The sequence below is a fragment of the Solanum verrucosum genome, unplaced genomic scaffold, assembly GCF_900185275.1.
Source record: "Solanum verrucosum unplaced genomic scaffold, falcon-dt-bn FXZP01000228.1, whole genome shotgun sequence".
NCBI lineage: Eukaryota > Viridiplantae > Streptophyta > Magnoliopsida > Solanales > Solanaceae > Solanum > Solanum verrucosum.
The window spans coordinates 643,870-662,528 of NW_026020210.1; the positions used below are offsets into that span (position 1 = coordinate 643,870).

At 31.4% G+C, this 18,659-nt stretch overlaps 2 protein-coding genes and 1 pseudogene across 2 annotated transcripts in view; all 3 read left to right on the forward strand.

Annotated features, from left to right (window-relative positions):
* The window catches only part of LOC125830388 (ATP-dependent Clp protease ATP-binding subunit ClpA homolog CD4B, chloroplastic), a 569,404-nt gene that overhangs the window by 234,553 nt on the left and 316,192 nt on the right, over nucleotides 1–18,659 (forward strand). The window lies entirely within an intron of this gene.
* LOC125830438 (26.5 kDa heat shock protein, mitochondrial-like) lies at nucleotides 8,285–10,456 on the forward strand. Its single transcript, XM_049509634.1, has 3 exons — nucleotides 8,285–8,562; nucleotides 8,880–8,929; nucleotides 10,188–10,456. The coding sequence occupies exons 1-3, from the start codon at nucleotides 8,285–8,287 to the stop codon at nucleotides 10,454–10,456; spliced, it is 597 nt and encodes a 198-aa protein (XP_049365591.1).
* LOC125830326 (uncharacterized) lies at nucleotides 14,319–15,396 on the forward strand (annotated as a pseudogene).

The window sequence follows — 18,659 nt, forward strand, 5'->3', positions numbered from 1 at the left end:
GGAAAGTTTGAGGCCAGAGCAAAGAAATCAGTACTACTGGGATTCTCTACCACACAGAAGGGATACAAGTTGTATGACTTAGATCAACAGAGTGTGTTTGTCAGTAGGGATGTTGTATTCAAGGAGAGGGTATTTCCTTTTAAAGATTTGCAGTCTGACAATGAAGGTTCCCATCCTTTGTTTTTACCCTTCTCAGATCATGCAGACGAAGCTCCAACTCAAGATTTATATCTGAATGCTGACTTGCAAACACCAGAAGTTTCTCATGTTGAATGTCCTACACATGTCACAACATCAGGTTCAGACCTTGTTGTAGAAGAAATTTCTCCACAAACTCCTGTAGATTCCCTGCAAGAAGAAGATGTGATTCTAGTTGTTCCCATACAAGAGGTTCCACTAGCCAATGTTGGTCCAAGGAAGACACACAGATCATGCAAACCACCTGTGTGGCTCAAAGATTTTGTTGTGCCCAAGAAAGCTAATCCCCACTCTATTACTAATTATGTTTGTTATGACAATGTATCCCCAGGTTATCAAACTTACTTACATGCTTTTTCAGCAACTATAGATCCTCATTCTTTCAATGAAGCCTCTCAAGATAAGCTATGGATGGATGCCATGCAGCAGGAAAATCCTAGCTTTAGAATACAATGACACTTGGACCATTGTTGAGTTGCCACCAGGTGAAAAGGCAATTGGTTCAAAGTGGATGTACAAGATCAAATACAAGTCAAATGGTGAAATGGATAGGTACAAAGCTCGACTAGTTGCAAAAGGATTCACTCAAAGAGAAGGCCTTGATTACCATGACACCTTCTCTCCAGTTGCAAAGATGGTTACCATCAAAACCATTCTAAGTCTGGCAGCTTCACATGGATGGGATCTTTCTCAAATGGATGTCAATAATGTTTTTTTACAAGGTGATTTAGTTGAAGACATCTACATGGAACTTTATCTTGGCTTCCAGAAGAAGGGAGATAATAAAGTATGTAAGCTAAGAAAGTCACTCTATGGTCTCAAGCAGGCATCAAGACAATGGAACATCAAGTTTACTGATGCACTATTGTCAGCAGGATATTCTCAAAGTGCCCATGACCACTCCTTGTTCATAAAAAGGGAAAGAGATGACATGGTTGTGATTCTGGTGTATGTTGATGATCTCTTAATCACTGGAAGTAGCTCTTAAATGATTCAAGAGGCAAAAGCAACACTGCACAAAAACTTTAAGATGAAGGACTTGGGAAGTCTCAAATATTTTTTGGGGATAGAGGTCTTGAAGTCAAAGGAAGGGATATTATTGAATCAAAGGAAGTATGCCTTGCAACTCATTTCAGAAGTTGGATTAAGTGGAGAAAAGGTTGCAAGTACCCTTTTAGAGTTCAATCAAAAGCTAACTAGTATAGAATATGATCAACACATTGGGAACACTACTGATTTTGCTGATACAGAACTAGAAGACATCACAGCATACCAGAGGTTGATTGGGAAGTTACTGTATTTGACAATTACCAGACCTGATATTTGCTTTAGTGTACAGGTGTTAAGTCAGTTTATGCAACATCCAAAAACCTCACATTGGGAGGCTGCACTGAGGATTGTGAAATATGTTAAAAATTCCCCAGGCCTTGGAGTTTTGCTTAAAAGGGAAACATGTCCCAACACACGTAGATCAGTGACAGGATATATAGTAAACTTGGTGATTCTTTGATCTCCTGGAATTCTAAAAAACAGCAAACTGTTAGTAGAAGCTCAGCTGAAGCAGAGTACAGAAGTCTAGCAGCCCTTATAGCTGAATTGGTATGGTTGGCAGGGTTACTTGTTGAACTGAATTTTCCTGTCACTGATCCAATTAAGGTGTTTACAGACAGCAAATCAGCTATACAAATAGCTGAGAATCCAGTTTTTCATGAACGCACGATAGATATTGATTGCCACTTCATTCGAGAAAAGGTGAAGTCCAATTTCATTAGCCCCATGTATCTTTGCACCACTATGTAGCCTGCTGACATCCTTAATAAAGGTCTGGGGTTTAGACAACATCATCATCTTTTGAGCAAACTTGGTGTGCTGAATATCTTTCACCTTGCAGTTTGAGGGGGTGTATTGAATTACTAATACAAGCCAACTAAGAATCTTCTAGAATTAGTTAGTTTGTTATAAAGTTGGTTAGAGGCTATTGATGCAGTAAAGGATATAACACGTGATTAATGTGAAGTTAGTTAGAGTCTGAGTCAGCACAAATGTCATCTATATAAAGAGATAAAAGTGTATTAGATAGGGTAGTAGAAAAATCTTAGATTCTAGAGCTATATTGTAATGGAGCTCCTACAATTTCAATCAATGAAGTTTTATGTTTTTACTGCTTTGTAGAGTTTAGAAAGTTTATATAAACCACGAACTGATCGAAGGGGGTTCGACATCTACTATGTATACATAAAAAATAATGTTAACCATATATAAATAGTAATATTTTTCGCTGAAGGGGGTTCAGATGAATCCCCTAACTATATGCTAGCTCCGCTCCTGGACACAAGTAAATAATTACTCTCCTTCCATTTTTTGGTCTAAAAATATTCAGCATCTTTGTTTTTAGTTCAAAGATACCCCTCATTTCAGCTTTTTATCTAAAAATACACCTGGCTCAATTTTTATTATTATTTATTCTAGAAAATAATCTTTTATTTATTCAAATTCTTAATATTAGCTCATCCCAAAATATATAAATATTTAAATCTAAATCTTCTATACCCTAAATCTTTTCTTAAGTTATCAAAGTAAAAAAATAACTTTACATCAATCCTTTGTAGAATCAAGACTAATATAAGGTAATTTAATGGTAAATTTTTAAATTTATATTTTTAATTATGGTTTAATTTTAATTTGTAGCATCAATACAAATGTAATTTATTTTTCTCATTTTGATATATAGATGAATCAAGGAAATTTGTACATCTGAAACCAATTGACTATGATGTTTTAACGTTACAACAAGATCATCAATCTGAAAAAATCTGAAATGGTGAAATAACTACGATGGATGCACATTTAACAATGCGTCGACATGATCATGAATTTTGGAAACACCTACAAAATAATCCACTTCATCCTCGTATATTAAATTGTTTTAATTACACAGGTTTTAGAGGTGTTCTTGAAGTAGGACACATTCTGTGCAATGCCGACTATTACTGCTTTGATTGAAAGGTGGTGGCCAGAAACTCATATATTTCATATTAGAACTGGTGAAACAATAATAACTATGCAGGACATGGAAGTTATGTTTGATGTGGTTGTTGATGGTATACCCTTCTACAAAACGCTAAATTCATAGATTGGTTACTAGATAAAATTTAATTTATAATTTAACCAATTGGACTTCTCCACAAAATTGCTTTCCAGGGTATATAATTTGTTCATCATCATTAATTAATTATATAGAAAATTCAAATGAAATAACCGATAATTCCAGTGATGTAGAGGTACTACAAAAAGTTAGATTCTCCCTATTCTGGTTGCTCGAAGGAACATTATTTCCTAATAAATCAGGAAGTAAATTTACTTATGATTTGTTTTATTGAAATGAGTAACATACATGCAATGGCAACACAAGCTTGGGGAGCAGCCACACTTTCTTACTTCACCACATAATGAATGATACAAGTAAGAAATGTGGTAGCTCCCCAAGCTTGTGTTGCTAATGCATGTATGTCACTCATTTCAATAAAAAAATCATAAGTAAATTTCCTTCAGGAAATAATGTTCCTTTGAGCAACCAAAATAAGTACAATCTAAATTTTTGTAGTACCTCTACATCAGTGGAATTATTGATTATTTCATTTGAATTTTTTATATAATTAATTAATGATGATAAAAAAATTCTATACCCTTGAAAGCAATTTTGTGGAGGAAACGAACTGGTTAAATCATAAATTTAATTTTTTCTAGTAACCAAATCTATGAGTTTAACGTTTTTTAGAAGAATCAGTGTACCATCAACAATCATGCCGAACATAATTTTCATGTCCTGCATAGTTATTGTTGTTTCACCAGTTCTCATATGAAAGGTATGAGTTTGTGGCAGTCACCTTTCAATCAAAGTAGTAATAATGCTGGTATCGCACAAAATATATCATACTTCATGAACACCTCTAAAATTCGTGTAATTAAAATAATTTAGTACACAACGATGACGTGAATTATTTTGTATGTGTTGCAATAATTCATGATCATATCGGTGCACTGTTAAACGTGTATCCTTCACAGTTATTTCACCATTTTAGATTTTTTCAGATCGATGATCTTGTTGTAACGTTAAAACATCATATTCAATTGGTCTAGGATGTATAAATTTTTCTTGATTCATCTATATATCAAAATAAGAAAAAAATTACATCAATATTGATACTACAAGTTAAAATTAAACTATTAATTTAAAAATATAAATTTAGAAGTTTACCACTAAATTACCTTATATTAGTCTTGATTCTACAACGATTGATGTAAAGTTATTTTCTTTTTGCTTTAATAACTTAAGAAAAGATTTAGGATATTGAAGATCAAAGAGATTTAGAGTGATTTAGGATTTGAAAGCCTTTGGAGAATTGTGTGAATTTATATAAGGTCCAACGGAGAATACAAGGCACATCATGACAAATATATTAAGACACATCATAACAAGCAAGTCGCAAACACCAAAATGCCTTATAAGGCTCAACTACCTAAATGTCTTACAAAGGGTCACAAACACCAAAATATCTTACAAGGCACAACTAACTAAATGTCTTACAAACTAAATGTGTCACATTACTTTTGCATGCATGCATATATTATTATAAACCAATTTTTTGCTAATTATTTATTATATTAAATACTTTAAATTTTTAAAAAATATATATTTATAAATGCATCTATACATTTTTATATATTATCATAAGCTAATTTTTTTACTAATTATTTAATACATTAAATACTTTAAATTGTAAAAAAATATTAATTATTCAACACGAACAGAAACTAAAGAAAATAAAGAAAAACACAAGGTACTCTACGCCTTATCCTGAACCTTTGCCAAAAATTAGGAAGCCGCAACGTACTCTGGATCTTACAAGGCACAAGAAACAAAAATTAAAGGAAGGTGCATGGTACTTTATGCCTTACAAGGCACAAGAACCCCTGAGCCTTACTTTAGAATTTTGTTCCCCGTGAATCTTGCAAATTTTGATTTGATTCAAAATTGTAAAGTTTGTCTTCATTTAAATTTATTTTTTTGCCTTCTTTTAGATTTTATTTTTTTGAATCTCGTAAATTTTATAATATTGATTTGATTTAACACTGCAAAGTTTGTCTTCCTTTAAATTTTTGTTTTGTCTTCCTTAAGATTTTACTTTTTTGCATCCTGCAGATTTTGCAGTGTTCATTTGATTCAACACTATAAATTTTTTTATAATAACTTCAATTTATTAATCAAATTCAATTATTACATAATAATTTATATTATTTCTTAATTATAGAAAAATAATTTAAAGTGTAATGTAAAATATTTATAAAAGTTTTGCAGTTTTGAATCAAATCAACACAACAAAGAAAGGCGCGGGAGGTAATGTGTCTTACAAGGCACAAGGTCCATTGTGCCTTTCTTTAGAGTCTTGTTTTGTGTGTTGAATCTTTGCAGTATTGATTTGATTCAACACTGTAAAGTTTGTCTTCCTTTGAATTTTTGTTTTGCCTTTCTTTAAATTTTACTTTTTTGCATGTGAATTTTTGTAGTGTTGATTTGATTCAACAATGTAAAATTTTTAAATTTATTTATAATGACTTCAATTTATTAATTAAATTCAATTATTACATAATAATTTATACTATTTTTTAATTATAGAAAAATAATTTAAAGTGTAATTTTATAAAAAAAAATTAGTGTTGAATCAAATCAATACGGTAAAGGAAGGCGCAAGAGGCAATGTGTCTTATAAGGCACAAGGTCCATTGTGTCTTACTTTAGAGTCTTGTTTTGTGGGTTAAATCTTTGCGGTATTAATTTGATTCAACACTACAAAATTTGTCTTCCTTTAAATTTTAGTTATGCCTTCTTTTAGATTTTATTATTTTTGCATGTGAATTTTTATATTGTTTATAATGACTTCAATTTAGTAATTAAATTCAATTATTACATAATGATTTATACTTTTTTTTTAATTATAGAGAAATATTTAAAGTGTTATGTAAAATATTATAACATTTAAAGAGGCAATGTGTCTTCCAATGCACATGGTCCATTGTGCCTTACTTCAGAGTTTTGTTTTGTGGGTTGAATCTGAAAGTTTTTAAAATTATGAACTGAATTTAATTTTTAAAATTATGATGTGAATTTGATTCAGTGTTGAATCAAATCAATATTGTCAAAAAAAATAAAATCGTACTTACAAGGCGCACATGCCTTTGTGTCTTACTAGGTACAATGTTCCATGTCCTTACTTGAGGGTTCTATTTTATTTTGTTATTTATTCGATATCGATATTGGAGCCCTACTAAATTTGTATTTGCATCAGAAAGTTCCACGTAAAGGGGTAATTAAAGAAATAAAATAATAATATATAAATTTAAAATATAAAAAAATCTCCATTGGTAATGAATTTGTAAGTAAGTAGTATTATTTTTCAAAAATAAAAATATAACGTGTGTTGTACCTTTAAAAATAAAATAATGCATTCCGCTTTTAAATATTTGGGAATAAAAATATGACATGTATTCCATCTTTTAATCTTTTAATATGAAGTACGCTTGTATACCTTCTTTGCTTATTAATGAAGGTATAAAAAATGATATACTCCCTGTGTCAATTATTAATTATTACAACCTACTCCTTTATATATAGTTTTTTACAATTTTAAAAAGAAATAAAATAAGACTTAGTTTATAAAAATCAAATTAGCTTTTTAATAAAATCGATTTTCAAAAGTCGCCACTTAATTTTTAAGAAAAATTAAAAAAACTTACAATTTTCAGAAGACTCAAACAAAAGAAATTATTTGACAATACCAAAGAGGGTTCAGGGTTCAGTGTTCAAATTTATACTTCGAGAAGGGTTTAAGCATTTGAAGTGTTCGCTAACGTGCAGTTAACCTGCGACTTAACTAAAGATTTGACTAACTTTGAAAATGCTAATTAAGTAAAAAAAGAAAATCCTATTTTTTAAAAATTGAAAGGAAATAGACTAAAAAAGGGGGGGGGGGGGGGTTAAAGGAAAATAACTCCTATATTGATAAACAACTAAAAAATAAAATAAGTAATAAATAAAGCATAAATATTTCAATTTAAACATGGAAAAAAAGAAACAACTATCTTTTTGAGAATTTAATTAAAATTAACCAAATTAAAACAAAAGTTAGTTAATACAATAACAAATAAGGAAGAAAATAATTCAAACTTGGGCTTTTAACCCACCTGTCTTAAGTCTAAAATAGCTTCTGCTGAAATAAATGGGTTTCAGCCCATTTTGCCTTAAAAACTGCTTGGGCCTGCTGCAAAAGAAGAAGTTGGAAAAATTACATGGATCAATACTTTTTAATAAATAATTACTGATTTTAGCGATACTTTTTATTTATTATCATTTATAGCAATACATAACAATATTATGTTAAATCTGCAATATGTATTAGAAGTAAATTATGTATGCAATATATATGTATTATAACTGTTTTTTTTAAATATATTATGCTTGTTTGGTAAGAAATTGACACATTGTATTATAAGTGTATTAAAATGTGTGATAAATATACTATCCATGAATAAAACTTGTATTATATGTGTTCTATAAGTTGTTCTCTGTAATATGTATTAAAAGTGTGTTATAAATGTATTAAAAATGATCAAGTGAAAAAAAATGTTATTGCTATAAATGGTGAATATTTTTTTAGTATAGTATATCTATGTAAGTTTCCCGAAGAAGTTTGGGTTTTGGCCCATTCTTCCTGTATACCATATATGCAGAAAATGTATATCTGCGTATATCAGGCTGTGTATCAGCCAAATTTTCTTTAAAATCCTGTATATCACTTCTTTTTTCCTGTAATCATGCCTTTCAACCTGTATATCCACACTTTTCTCCGTATATCAGCATATACCGTTGTATACATCATGTATACAACCCATTTTTAAACTTTTGGAGACTTATATTTCGACTTCCAACCTATGTATAAATCATCATCATCAATTGATAGAAATCAACAAGCTAATCAGAGTAATCAGTGGTGTTCACATAATTTTTTTTTAAATTAATTTATTAGCAATGGCTTTGGCACCCTTAGCTTTGAAAAATCTGCAACAAAAATCAAATCCAAGTGTGAGGCATCTGAGTTATAATGTACAGAAACAGAGATGGTGCTCTGAACTTGTACGGCGTTTTTCTACAGAGTTTGAGAAACAACAAGTAGCTGATGTAGCTGGCAATGAAAAATCAGAGAATCAACAAGTAACTGTTTCCGATAGTGGCAAAAAATCAAAGCTATTTCCAAGAAGACGCCGCCGGGGTAATCTCCCCCCCCCCCCACCCCCACCATTTTTAACATGATTTTTTTTTTTTTAGTTTAATGAAATGATTTATAGTTACGTGATTTTAAATTTAACTTTAGCAATTATAAAAGTTTCAACTTTTCTAGTGACATCCTTAAAATCAAAATATTTTAATATATATAAATTTTTGAGTTGCTGTCTTTATTTTTTAACACCATAAGACTTGTGTATACTCTTTAGTTTAATATTTTAAGACTAAATTATTTTTAAAAAAAATTTCGGATGATATTTTTAGCACCACAAAATTTATATATATGGTGCTCCCTGTCTATTTGCCAACTCTAAATTCTAAATTTGATTCTTCTTGGGACAGAAACTTTACCAACAAGACTTCTTGGAAATGCATTATTGCAAGCCACACAATAGGGGTGTACATGGTCGGATTGGTTCGGGTTTTTCAAATATCAAACCAAATTATTTGTGTCTGATTTTTAAATCTATAAACCAAACCAAACCAAACCAAACCAATAAAACTTGGGTTTTTCAACCTCGGGTTTTTTCGGATTTTTTTGGGTTTTTTGATTTTCGGATTTTCCGCTAAAGTATTCATACAAACATATAATTAACTTGTACTTCAAATATTTCTTCAGTCCTATCAAAATACAACTATCTAAGGTGTTTCTTAAGAATACAACACAACAATGATATGATTAATGACACTAAAATATCCAAAAATAATAATAATAATAATAATAATAATAATAATGAAATCGCGTAAAACAAATATTGCAAATTAACAAGTCATAATGAAAATGATCATAATTTAAAAGTACTAAATCATGCTAAAATAAGTTTAATAAGTATTAGTTACATGACTAAATATTAAAGGAAATTAAAATTAGATTATATACTTTAATTGTCTAAACCAATGTAAAACCAAAGAACAAATATTCAATATTATTGTCATTCTTAGTGTTAAATTGATTTTCTTTTTGCATTAGTATTAATTTGATTTTGATTTAAGTTTTATTATAATTACTAACATTTATGGACTATAATCTTTATGGAACCATTCAAAATTCTAAGTTTCAAACTTGAAATAATATATTAAAGGCAAAATGCATAAGTACCCCCCAGCCTATGCCCAAAATACTTGAGACACACCTAACCTTTACTAAGATCCTATTACCCCCCGAACTTATTTTATATATAATTTTCTACCCCTTTTCGGCCTACGTGGCACTATCCTTGAAAAAATTGTCAACACGCGTTGGGCCCACAATATAGTGCCACGTAGGCCGAAAAGGGTAGAAAATTATATATAAAATAAGTTCGGGGGTAATAGGGCCTTAGTAAAGGTTAAGTGTGTCTCAGGGATTTTGGGCATAAGCTGGGGGGTACTTATGCATTTTCCCTATATTAAAAGATAAAAACTATGAAAAAGTATAAGAAATATTTTAAAATTATATCAAAGTAAATATTTTTATGCATAAAATAAAATTTTAAAATTATATATACAATGTCGGGTTGGTTTTTTCTAGTTAAAACCAAACCAATCCAAATATAGTCGGGTTTTTTTTTCCAACACCAAACCAAGTCAAACCAACCACTAGTCGGATTTTTTTTTCCGATTTAACTCGGTTTGCGGCTTGGTTCGGTTTTATACACCCCTACCACAAAGAATATCAACAAGATATTTGATAACCTTAACTTGAATCCCTCACAATTACTGAAAAGGTATAAGGAGGATGATAAGAATTACAAAATCCGTTACGACGTGCCAGGGCTAGGCAAGGAGGACGTGAAAATTATGGTTGAGAAGGAAGAAGAAGGATCAGATGATGAGTTTTGGTCATCAAGAAGTTATGGATACTATAATAATAGCATTGTGTTGCCTGAAGATGCTAAGGTTGATGAAATTAAGGCTGAGATTAATAAGGGTTTTTGACAATTACTATTCTTAAAAGTGGGAAACCTAAGAAAGATGTTAAGGAAATTGAAGTTATGTGAGTTTTTTCTTTGGTTCAAAAGTGTTGAAAGTATTATCTTTGACATGTTGTGGGTGTTTGTATAATAATTAAAGTTTTTTTGAGTTTCAAGAGGGTGTGACAAGAGTGGCTTTGCTTTATTGTTTTCATCCTATTTTCAATCATTTGAATCCAAGAAAAAAAATTGGCCAGAATAGTTTCAAAATAAATTAACTTTTTGTTATTTTCTAAATTGTATGAGCATTTATTATAATACTTTCTTTTTGTCATTTTACTTCTGCTTCTTGATTTTTCTTGTGGCTCTTTTAATAAAATAATATGATGAACATTCAAATTGGTCAAATTCATCTTATAAAATGAAACTTAAAAAAATATTGACTTCATGTATCTAATGAAGTTTCATCAATATAAAACAATTCTCAAGATCACAATTTTTTTTATCATTTATTTGATTTAATGTCAAGTTCTCTATATACAAGTAATTTTTTTAAAAAAAATATGACTCAATTTTAGATACACTCTCTATATTTTAAACTCAAACATTTACACTTTACGCTTCATGTACTATAATTACACTTGCACTTCCAATTAAGTTATAGAACTATAAGTACACTTGCACTTCCAATTAAGTTTATCTATAACTGAAGGACATGCGAGACAAGTATCCCCAACTATTCGTCGATTCAGATACTACTCCACTCTTGCCTTAGCCAAGTTTTTCCTAGTTTATCACTTGGGGACGAGTGATAAGTAAATTGGTATCTATTGTAACGACATGTTTCCGTCTTTATGGAAAAGCTAACGGGGAAAAAATTTGGGCTAGAATTTTTTTTGGTAGTAACTTGAAAATTCCTAGACTAGTCCAGATTTGGATGAAATTTGAGTCATGCGAGTTCTAGGGAAATCTGGTAATGAATGAGAGATTTAATAATGGATTTGATTACATGAGTAGATAGCTAAGACGTTAAGGAACCCATACGACCTTACAGAATCAAATTCAGACGAGTGGAAGTACTCCTGAAACTAAACTTAGCGTGAAAGGGTAGTTTTTGAATGTGATGAGTTATAGGTGTGTTGTAAAAAGGGGGTTTGAAACTCAAATTTTGACTCTTTGTTTCCGTGCAAGCCGACAGGGCGAGATTTATTCTGCCAGGGCGGGGTAGCTGTGGCGGGTTGGGTCCCGCTACGGCGGGCCAGTCGCGACTTAAGTTGGAATAAAACCCCCAAAATGTTATTTTTCTGAAAGTTTCGTTCTTGAGAGCTAAGAGACAACCCCAGGCGATTTCTTGACAGTTTTCCACGTAATTTGGTGCTAAAGGTAAGGATCTTACTCTCCTAATCCATTTTTCGATCCGTAGAACTTAGATTCTTGGTTGCTTATTATTGGAGGAGGGTTTTTGAACTAAATTGGATGGTGGGAAAAAACCATAGCTGCACCTTAGGATCATGGATTTGGTCTAGGGTTATTGGGTTTGTAATAATTCGGTTAATTAGACCTTTGATCGTTGATCCTTGCGTATATTAATTATTTGTAGACCTAGAACAAGTGAAAACAATCTAGAAAAGGGAAGATTCAAGTGCCTTAGGGGATTCAAGCTTAGATTCGTGGTAGGTGATCGTTTGATTTCTTGTTTGCGTAATATATGTTGGTAATTGCTTCATTGTAATGCATGTATGTATGTGAATGAAACATTGTTGATCAAACCTAATGAGACGAGTGTGAATGAATAAATGTATGCCATGATTTAACAATTGATTGTATGATTATGAGAATGTACATATGAGTGTGATTGTGATTGTGGTTGTGGTTGTGTTGAATGGATCGGGTGTCACGTTCTGACACACTAACTTGGATTGGGTGCCACGTTCCGGTGCATATATTGGATCGGATGTCATGTCCGACACACTAACTTGGATCAAGTGCCACGTTCCGGCGCATATATTGGATCGGGTGTCACGTCCGACACACTAATTGGGATCGGGTACCACGTTCTGGTACACTAACAGTTTGGGTATGGGTTCCATGAGAGGACCATTGAATTATCATAATTACTTGTTGTTGAGAATGTGGATTTGTACATTGCTCTTGAAATGATAAATGTGTTTATATTCAGTACATGTCATGTTTACCTTGTTGTTATTCTGATATATGTTGTGTTTAAATTGAGAAAATTTGAATATGTCGTAAGTGTGGACATGGTTTTTGCTATTATAGTAGAATGGACCAGAACTCTTAACATATTTGTCCTTCAACTTAACTAAAACTCCATTATGGTTGCTCAAGTTTTCTTTCATGCATGAATATTGTTGTGCTTTGGATGATCTATTTAAACACTTCACATATTAATATTAGTTCAGAATATTATTATTTCTTTTAAAGTTCATTTGCTTCTTAGAAGTTTGTATTTTTTTCTCTTAAATTAAAATGCTTATTCGGGTGATAATTACTAAGTTTCCTTTTCTTATAAATCGGCAGCAGAAGTCTTTTTTGGTTCATTTCATTGTTTTCCTTTTATATATATATATATATATATATATATATATATATATATATATATATATATATATATTCCATCTAATTTTCTAACAAGACATATGGTAGTTGTGATTCTGTTTTACCTTTCCCTTTTTAGTTGAGAACGTTCCTTTCTCAAGTCAACAGAGTTACTTAAAATAAAAGTACGAGAATATAATAGTCTTCATACTTGGAGAAAAAAAGAATGAGTGGTAGACAATAAAGTTCATGCCAAATAAATAATAAGAATGATAAATATTATAATAATCATGATTTTATATTTAAGAATAATTGGTGTTAATCTCTAGTTGTCCTCTTATCTGTTTCTTGGAATATAAATTAAGATTTTTTGTGTTTAGTTTCGAATTTGAACTTGATTCACAAAAAACACTTTGATGGACAAAAATATGTGAATTTGTTCTTTTAAAACCTTGGTATTACATTTGCCTTTATTAGATTTATTTTGAATACCTAGGTATTTAGTTTGCCTTCATCCTTGATCTTCATAGAGAACTTATAGTATTTAATTAATCCTCGAAATCCTCTAGCCTGTTAAATTATGAAAATCCTTATTATAGTTGTAGGTTAGAAGAACTGTGATAAGGACAAACTATTTTCAATCATATTGAAGTTGACATGATGATATTGATTGACTAAAGCATGTCCTTGTGTCAAAGATGGAAGAGATGACAAACTCTTCTTGACCAATCAAATTGAAACTCTCATGACAATATTTGATTAGCTAGAACATGCAACTTCTACTAGGGTGAAACCTATATGATCAACACAACTTTTTTTTTAATTATATTTTGGTTGCTATAATGATATTTGATTAAATGAAACATGTCACTTGTGCTGGGATGGAACAATTGTGATGAGGGCAATATTTTTCGATCGATTAGGCTGAAGTTGACATGATGATATTTGATTGGTTTGAACATGTTAGTCTTGTTGAGCGGGAAGAATTGTGATTAGGATGTTTTTTTTACCAATCAAATTTTAGTTTATGTTGTTTAATGGTTGAAACACGTCAGTTGTACACGAGGGGTGTTTTTCATACGTGTTTGATTTGACCAGACATGTTGTATCACTTTCAACACGTGGCATGATCTTATTGACCATTTCACTTGGCTAACACGTCATACCAAATCACCCATATTGTATTAATATATTTTAAATTTGATATAATCCAAATTAATTCTAAACCCTAAAAAGTAAAATAAATACAAGAACCTGAAAACAATATATATATACACAATATATTTTCATATAATTGGAAAGAAATTTAGGGTTCCACTGACGGCAGAATGAAGCGCCCTATCATATCCAAATTCTTGCAGCCGAAGCCAAAGATCGAGAACAAAGGTTGTTCATCATCAAGATGGTCGAAGAATTTTCGAAGACTCCATAGAAGACACAAAATTCAGAGATCTGCCGGAGCCAACGATGCCGAAATGGAATCAACAAATTTGCAAATCGTGAATTCCAATCAAGTTGAAATGGAATCAACGGATTTGCAAATCGCGAATCCTAATCAAGTTGAAATGGAATCAACAGATTTTCAAATCTTGGACTCTAGCGAAGTCGAAGTTGATCCTACCTCGCTGAATTCTGATGTCATCGCTATCACTGAAAATAACAGCGGCTACAAGAGCGGAGATGATGATATTGAGTTACAAACAATTCTCTTTTACTCAGCTCAGTTTCATTCTGGTAAGAACTTAGAATCAGGCTCTAATCATAGTGTTGGTAAAAAAACCTATGGAAATTGATTATTCTGTTATTCCAGATTCACTTAACCTAAAGAATAGTATTACTGAAAAAGGGGAATCTTCATGTACATTTTGTGAAATCTGTAAAGATGTGTTTCCGCTGCCAAACACAATGATGTGGGGCACCAATTGCAATCATCGTTACTGTGTAGAATGCATACATAATTATATAGGTAAAAAAATCAATGAGGTTATCCATGAGGTTGCTATAAGGTGTCCTGCTTCTGATTGCAAGGAAATTTTGGATATCGATTTAATAATGCCGATTGATTTTCTTATCCGAGTAAGAGATGTCAGTCGACTAATGAAAGCTTTGGCTTCGCCACTAGTTATTGATTGCCCTTATATGGATTGTATGGGTAAACTGATTGATGATCAACAAGGATATCCAATTAGGGCATGTCCTAAGTGTTGGAAAATTTTCTGTGTCAATTGTAAAAGCTTACATTTTGGAATGACATGTGAGATTTATCAATTTAGTAGGCAATTGAATTTGCTCTACTGGCAGCAGCAATATGGAGGATATCATGATGAACTAGAGGATGAGGAGGAGAGGGAACAAGAAGAAGAAGAAAGAGGAGGAGAAGAAGAATAATAAGGAGAAGAAGAAGAAGAAGAAAGAGGAGGAGAAGAAAAATAATAAGGAGAAGAAGAAGAAGAAACTCCTTGATCAAAATCTTTGATGAATATGAAAATGAGGTCAAGTTTTGTTTCTGTGGAGATAAAATAGTCATTTGAATCCTTATTTACTTTATATGCAAAGTTTATTATTAGTTGAAAACAGTATGCAGAGTCTTTTATTTGATTTCAATTAGTTGTTAAGTTGGTGAAAAAATAATATGCATGGTCTTTATGTTTGAACTAGTTGTTGAGTTTGTGTTGGATGTGCTTCTACTGGTTGAGGCCTATTGTCCAATGTAAGTGTAGCTCAAAATGTGCAAAATCTTTTATTTTGCAGACAGATTGTTCTATTTTATATAGAGTCCAGGTTCGTATGACCAACTATCAAGGCCATATTTCTTTTATTTTGAATCAATTGTTCAAATTATTTTTTACTACATCATTTATAAGAATATAGTATTCAAGAATAAAAAAATGATTTAATTTGCTATTGGAAATTAGGAAGGAGGTTGTATGTGTTACCCCAAACATAGGATAAGAAGTATCATATCGTTAGAACAAAAGATGGATGTTAAGTATATATGTAAGGTGACCTTATACTTTAATAATACATTTTGATGTTGTGTGATTCTAGGTTCAAATAGAACAATATCACATGTGGATTAGACTGTTACAAATGGTATTAGAGTCACTTCTGTGTCAACTGTGTTGATGTGAGCTGAATTTCAACTGAGTTTACATAAATTATGATAAGGTGGAGCAAACATCTTTGCCAAGTTTAGGCAAATCTCATGTGATGTGGGCAGTTCTTAGGCAAATTTTATATGGTTGGACAAACCTCCATGAGTATGTTGAATTCATAAGAGAGGGTGTTTGTGTGGATAAGAAGTCCACACAGGCAAAAGCACATGATAAGTAAGTAGATCTTACACATTAGTGTCGCGTTTTAAAGTCGTGCGGGTTTAGACTCAAAGCAGACAATATCATTAGCGGGTTAGGTCATTATTTGGTGGGAAAAGGCAATGTAGAGTTATATACATATCTTTTATATGAGGGGGTTTATAAGTAAGTATATCTGACATTCTAGTGACGTATTTTAAAGCCTTATGAGTCCAGGCCTAGATCAAACAATATCACTAGCCAGATTTTTGGTGAAAAAAGGTGGCACGGATAATAATTAAAGGGATAGAAGAATTATATTGGGGAATTTAATGGAATCAATTTGGGGGAATGATTCAGTTGTTTGCTCTTCTAGTTTTCATTTAATTTTCTCCTAAAGTTAGTGAAAATTCAATTTGAAAGGAAAAAGTACATTACGACAGGTGAAGTTGGCAGATGCTTATTTGCTAATTAATTTGCTTTTCTATTCCACACCTTTTGTTTTGATTTTATTTTCATGATTAATAACTGAACAATTAAATCAAAACCTATAACTGACCCCTGAACACTCCTATCTACAATTGTATATATGAGCTCCTTTTGTGCACTTCAGTTGTTCTATTCTAACTCTTACCTCAGTTTGTATTTGTGCTATCAGTACTTCTATTTGTTCATGAATCTCCTGGAATATATTCCAATTCATGTGTGGTATATCTATGATTCTTAGATTGTTGTTGCCAACTCCTTTCTAAACACTTCTAGTATATGTCTGCTTGCAAGTCAGTGTAGTGTTTATGAGATTCCCTTTTGAAGTTTCTGGTGACTAATTATGTGCCATTTGAAGTCAAAGAGTAACTTAACTCTTCAATAGTTCAATTGATATACCATTTCATCATCTTTTATCCTTGTAGAATTCAATTTTCTTCAATACCAACTACAATTATTTGGGAGTCTAATGGTCCCAAATATATGTGTTTTCCTTCATATAAACTCCATTTATCAATTTCATCCAAAACACACATTCTTTTCTCAACAAATTATCACACGCTAATTTCCCCACAAATTTCAACATTTCACTTTCTACCACATCAAACTTTTAAATCACCAAATTCTTTAGCAATTAGATTTTCTCCCAAGAGACCAAAGTCACTTCCCTCTGTTGGTCAGTGTTGCCCCATATTCTGTTGCATCACCAAATGTGTTGAGTTTCACTTTAATGAGGATTTTGCAAGACAATATAGTCGTCTATTTTTTTCTGGTCATGATCAGAGTATACTTAATTTAATTCTTGTCTCACTCGATGTTGAGCTCCTGTATTATTTTATACACATTTTAATTGTCAGACCTACACATATTGAGACGTTAATAGTATACATCAGTAGGTGACATGAAAATTTATCTCATTATGTATATGATTTGGAAATCTTTGACATTCAAGCTAGTTTTTTATGTGAAATTATACGTATGATATCCTTTTCTTATTAGTTTGATCCAACATATATCCACTTTGTTTGAGAAAAAGATGCATAAAAGATGAAAGAAACTTCACCACAAAATCCAAAAGTTGAATCTCTACATTATTGAGCGCTTTAATTTTGATAGAATTAGTGAGTAAAGTCAGGCAAGTTAAAAGTAGTTAGAATTAGGAAGTTGGTTATGTTTATTAGGAATGTCAGACTATTTTTAATTAGCTGATTTCCTTTTGTGTATATACACACCAATGTAATGCTTATTGATTTAGTTAGTAAAATGCAATAATCAGCTTCCAATTCTTCCTTCTAGAGGTTTCTTCTACGTCTTCTTCTCTATGAGTTCGAGCTTCATTAATGGATAACTCAAGCATACCAACACTCTTGTTTCCAATTTTGTCATGGTATCAACTCATAGGGCTAGGCAATTTCATTACACATTTGATTTTGGATTGTGAGTATTGTATCGATCTCAATTTTTTTTTTGGTACTCACGAAATTGAGATACTGTGGATTTTCTCTGTTTTCTTCATTTGGATTTGATTAAGTTCATTTTGAGTTACTGTTGCATTGTTTTCAACATTTTGGATCTCCATTCAATTTGTGCGATCAATCATTATCGAATTTTCCTTTTTCTTCAATCAATTTCATCTGTATTGAAAATTGTTCAAATATGACTAATGTTCAACCTGATAACAACACAACCACTGTCAGAATGGATACTACTAGTCCATTTTACCTACATCCATCACAGAATGTAGGTTCAGCATTGTTACCTTCTATTTTTTATGGAAATGGGTACAGATCCTGGAGACGAGCAATTCTTAGAGCCCTGTTAGTGAAAAGAAAAACTGATTTTATTAACGGGAAGATTGTGAAGCGAGACTCATCTGATCCAAGTTTTGCA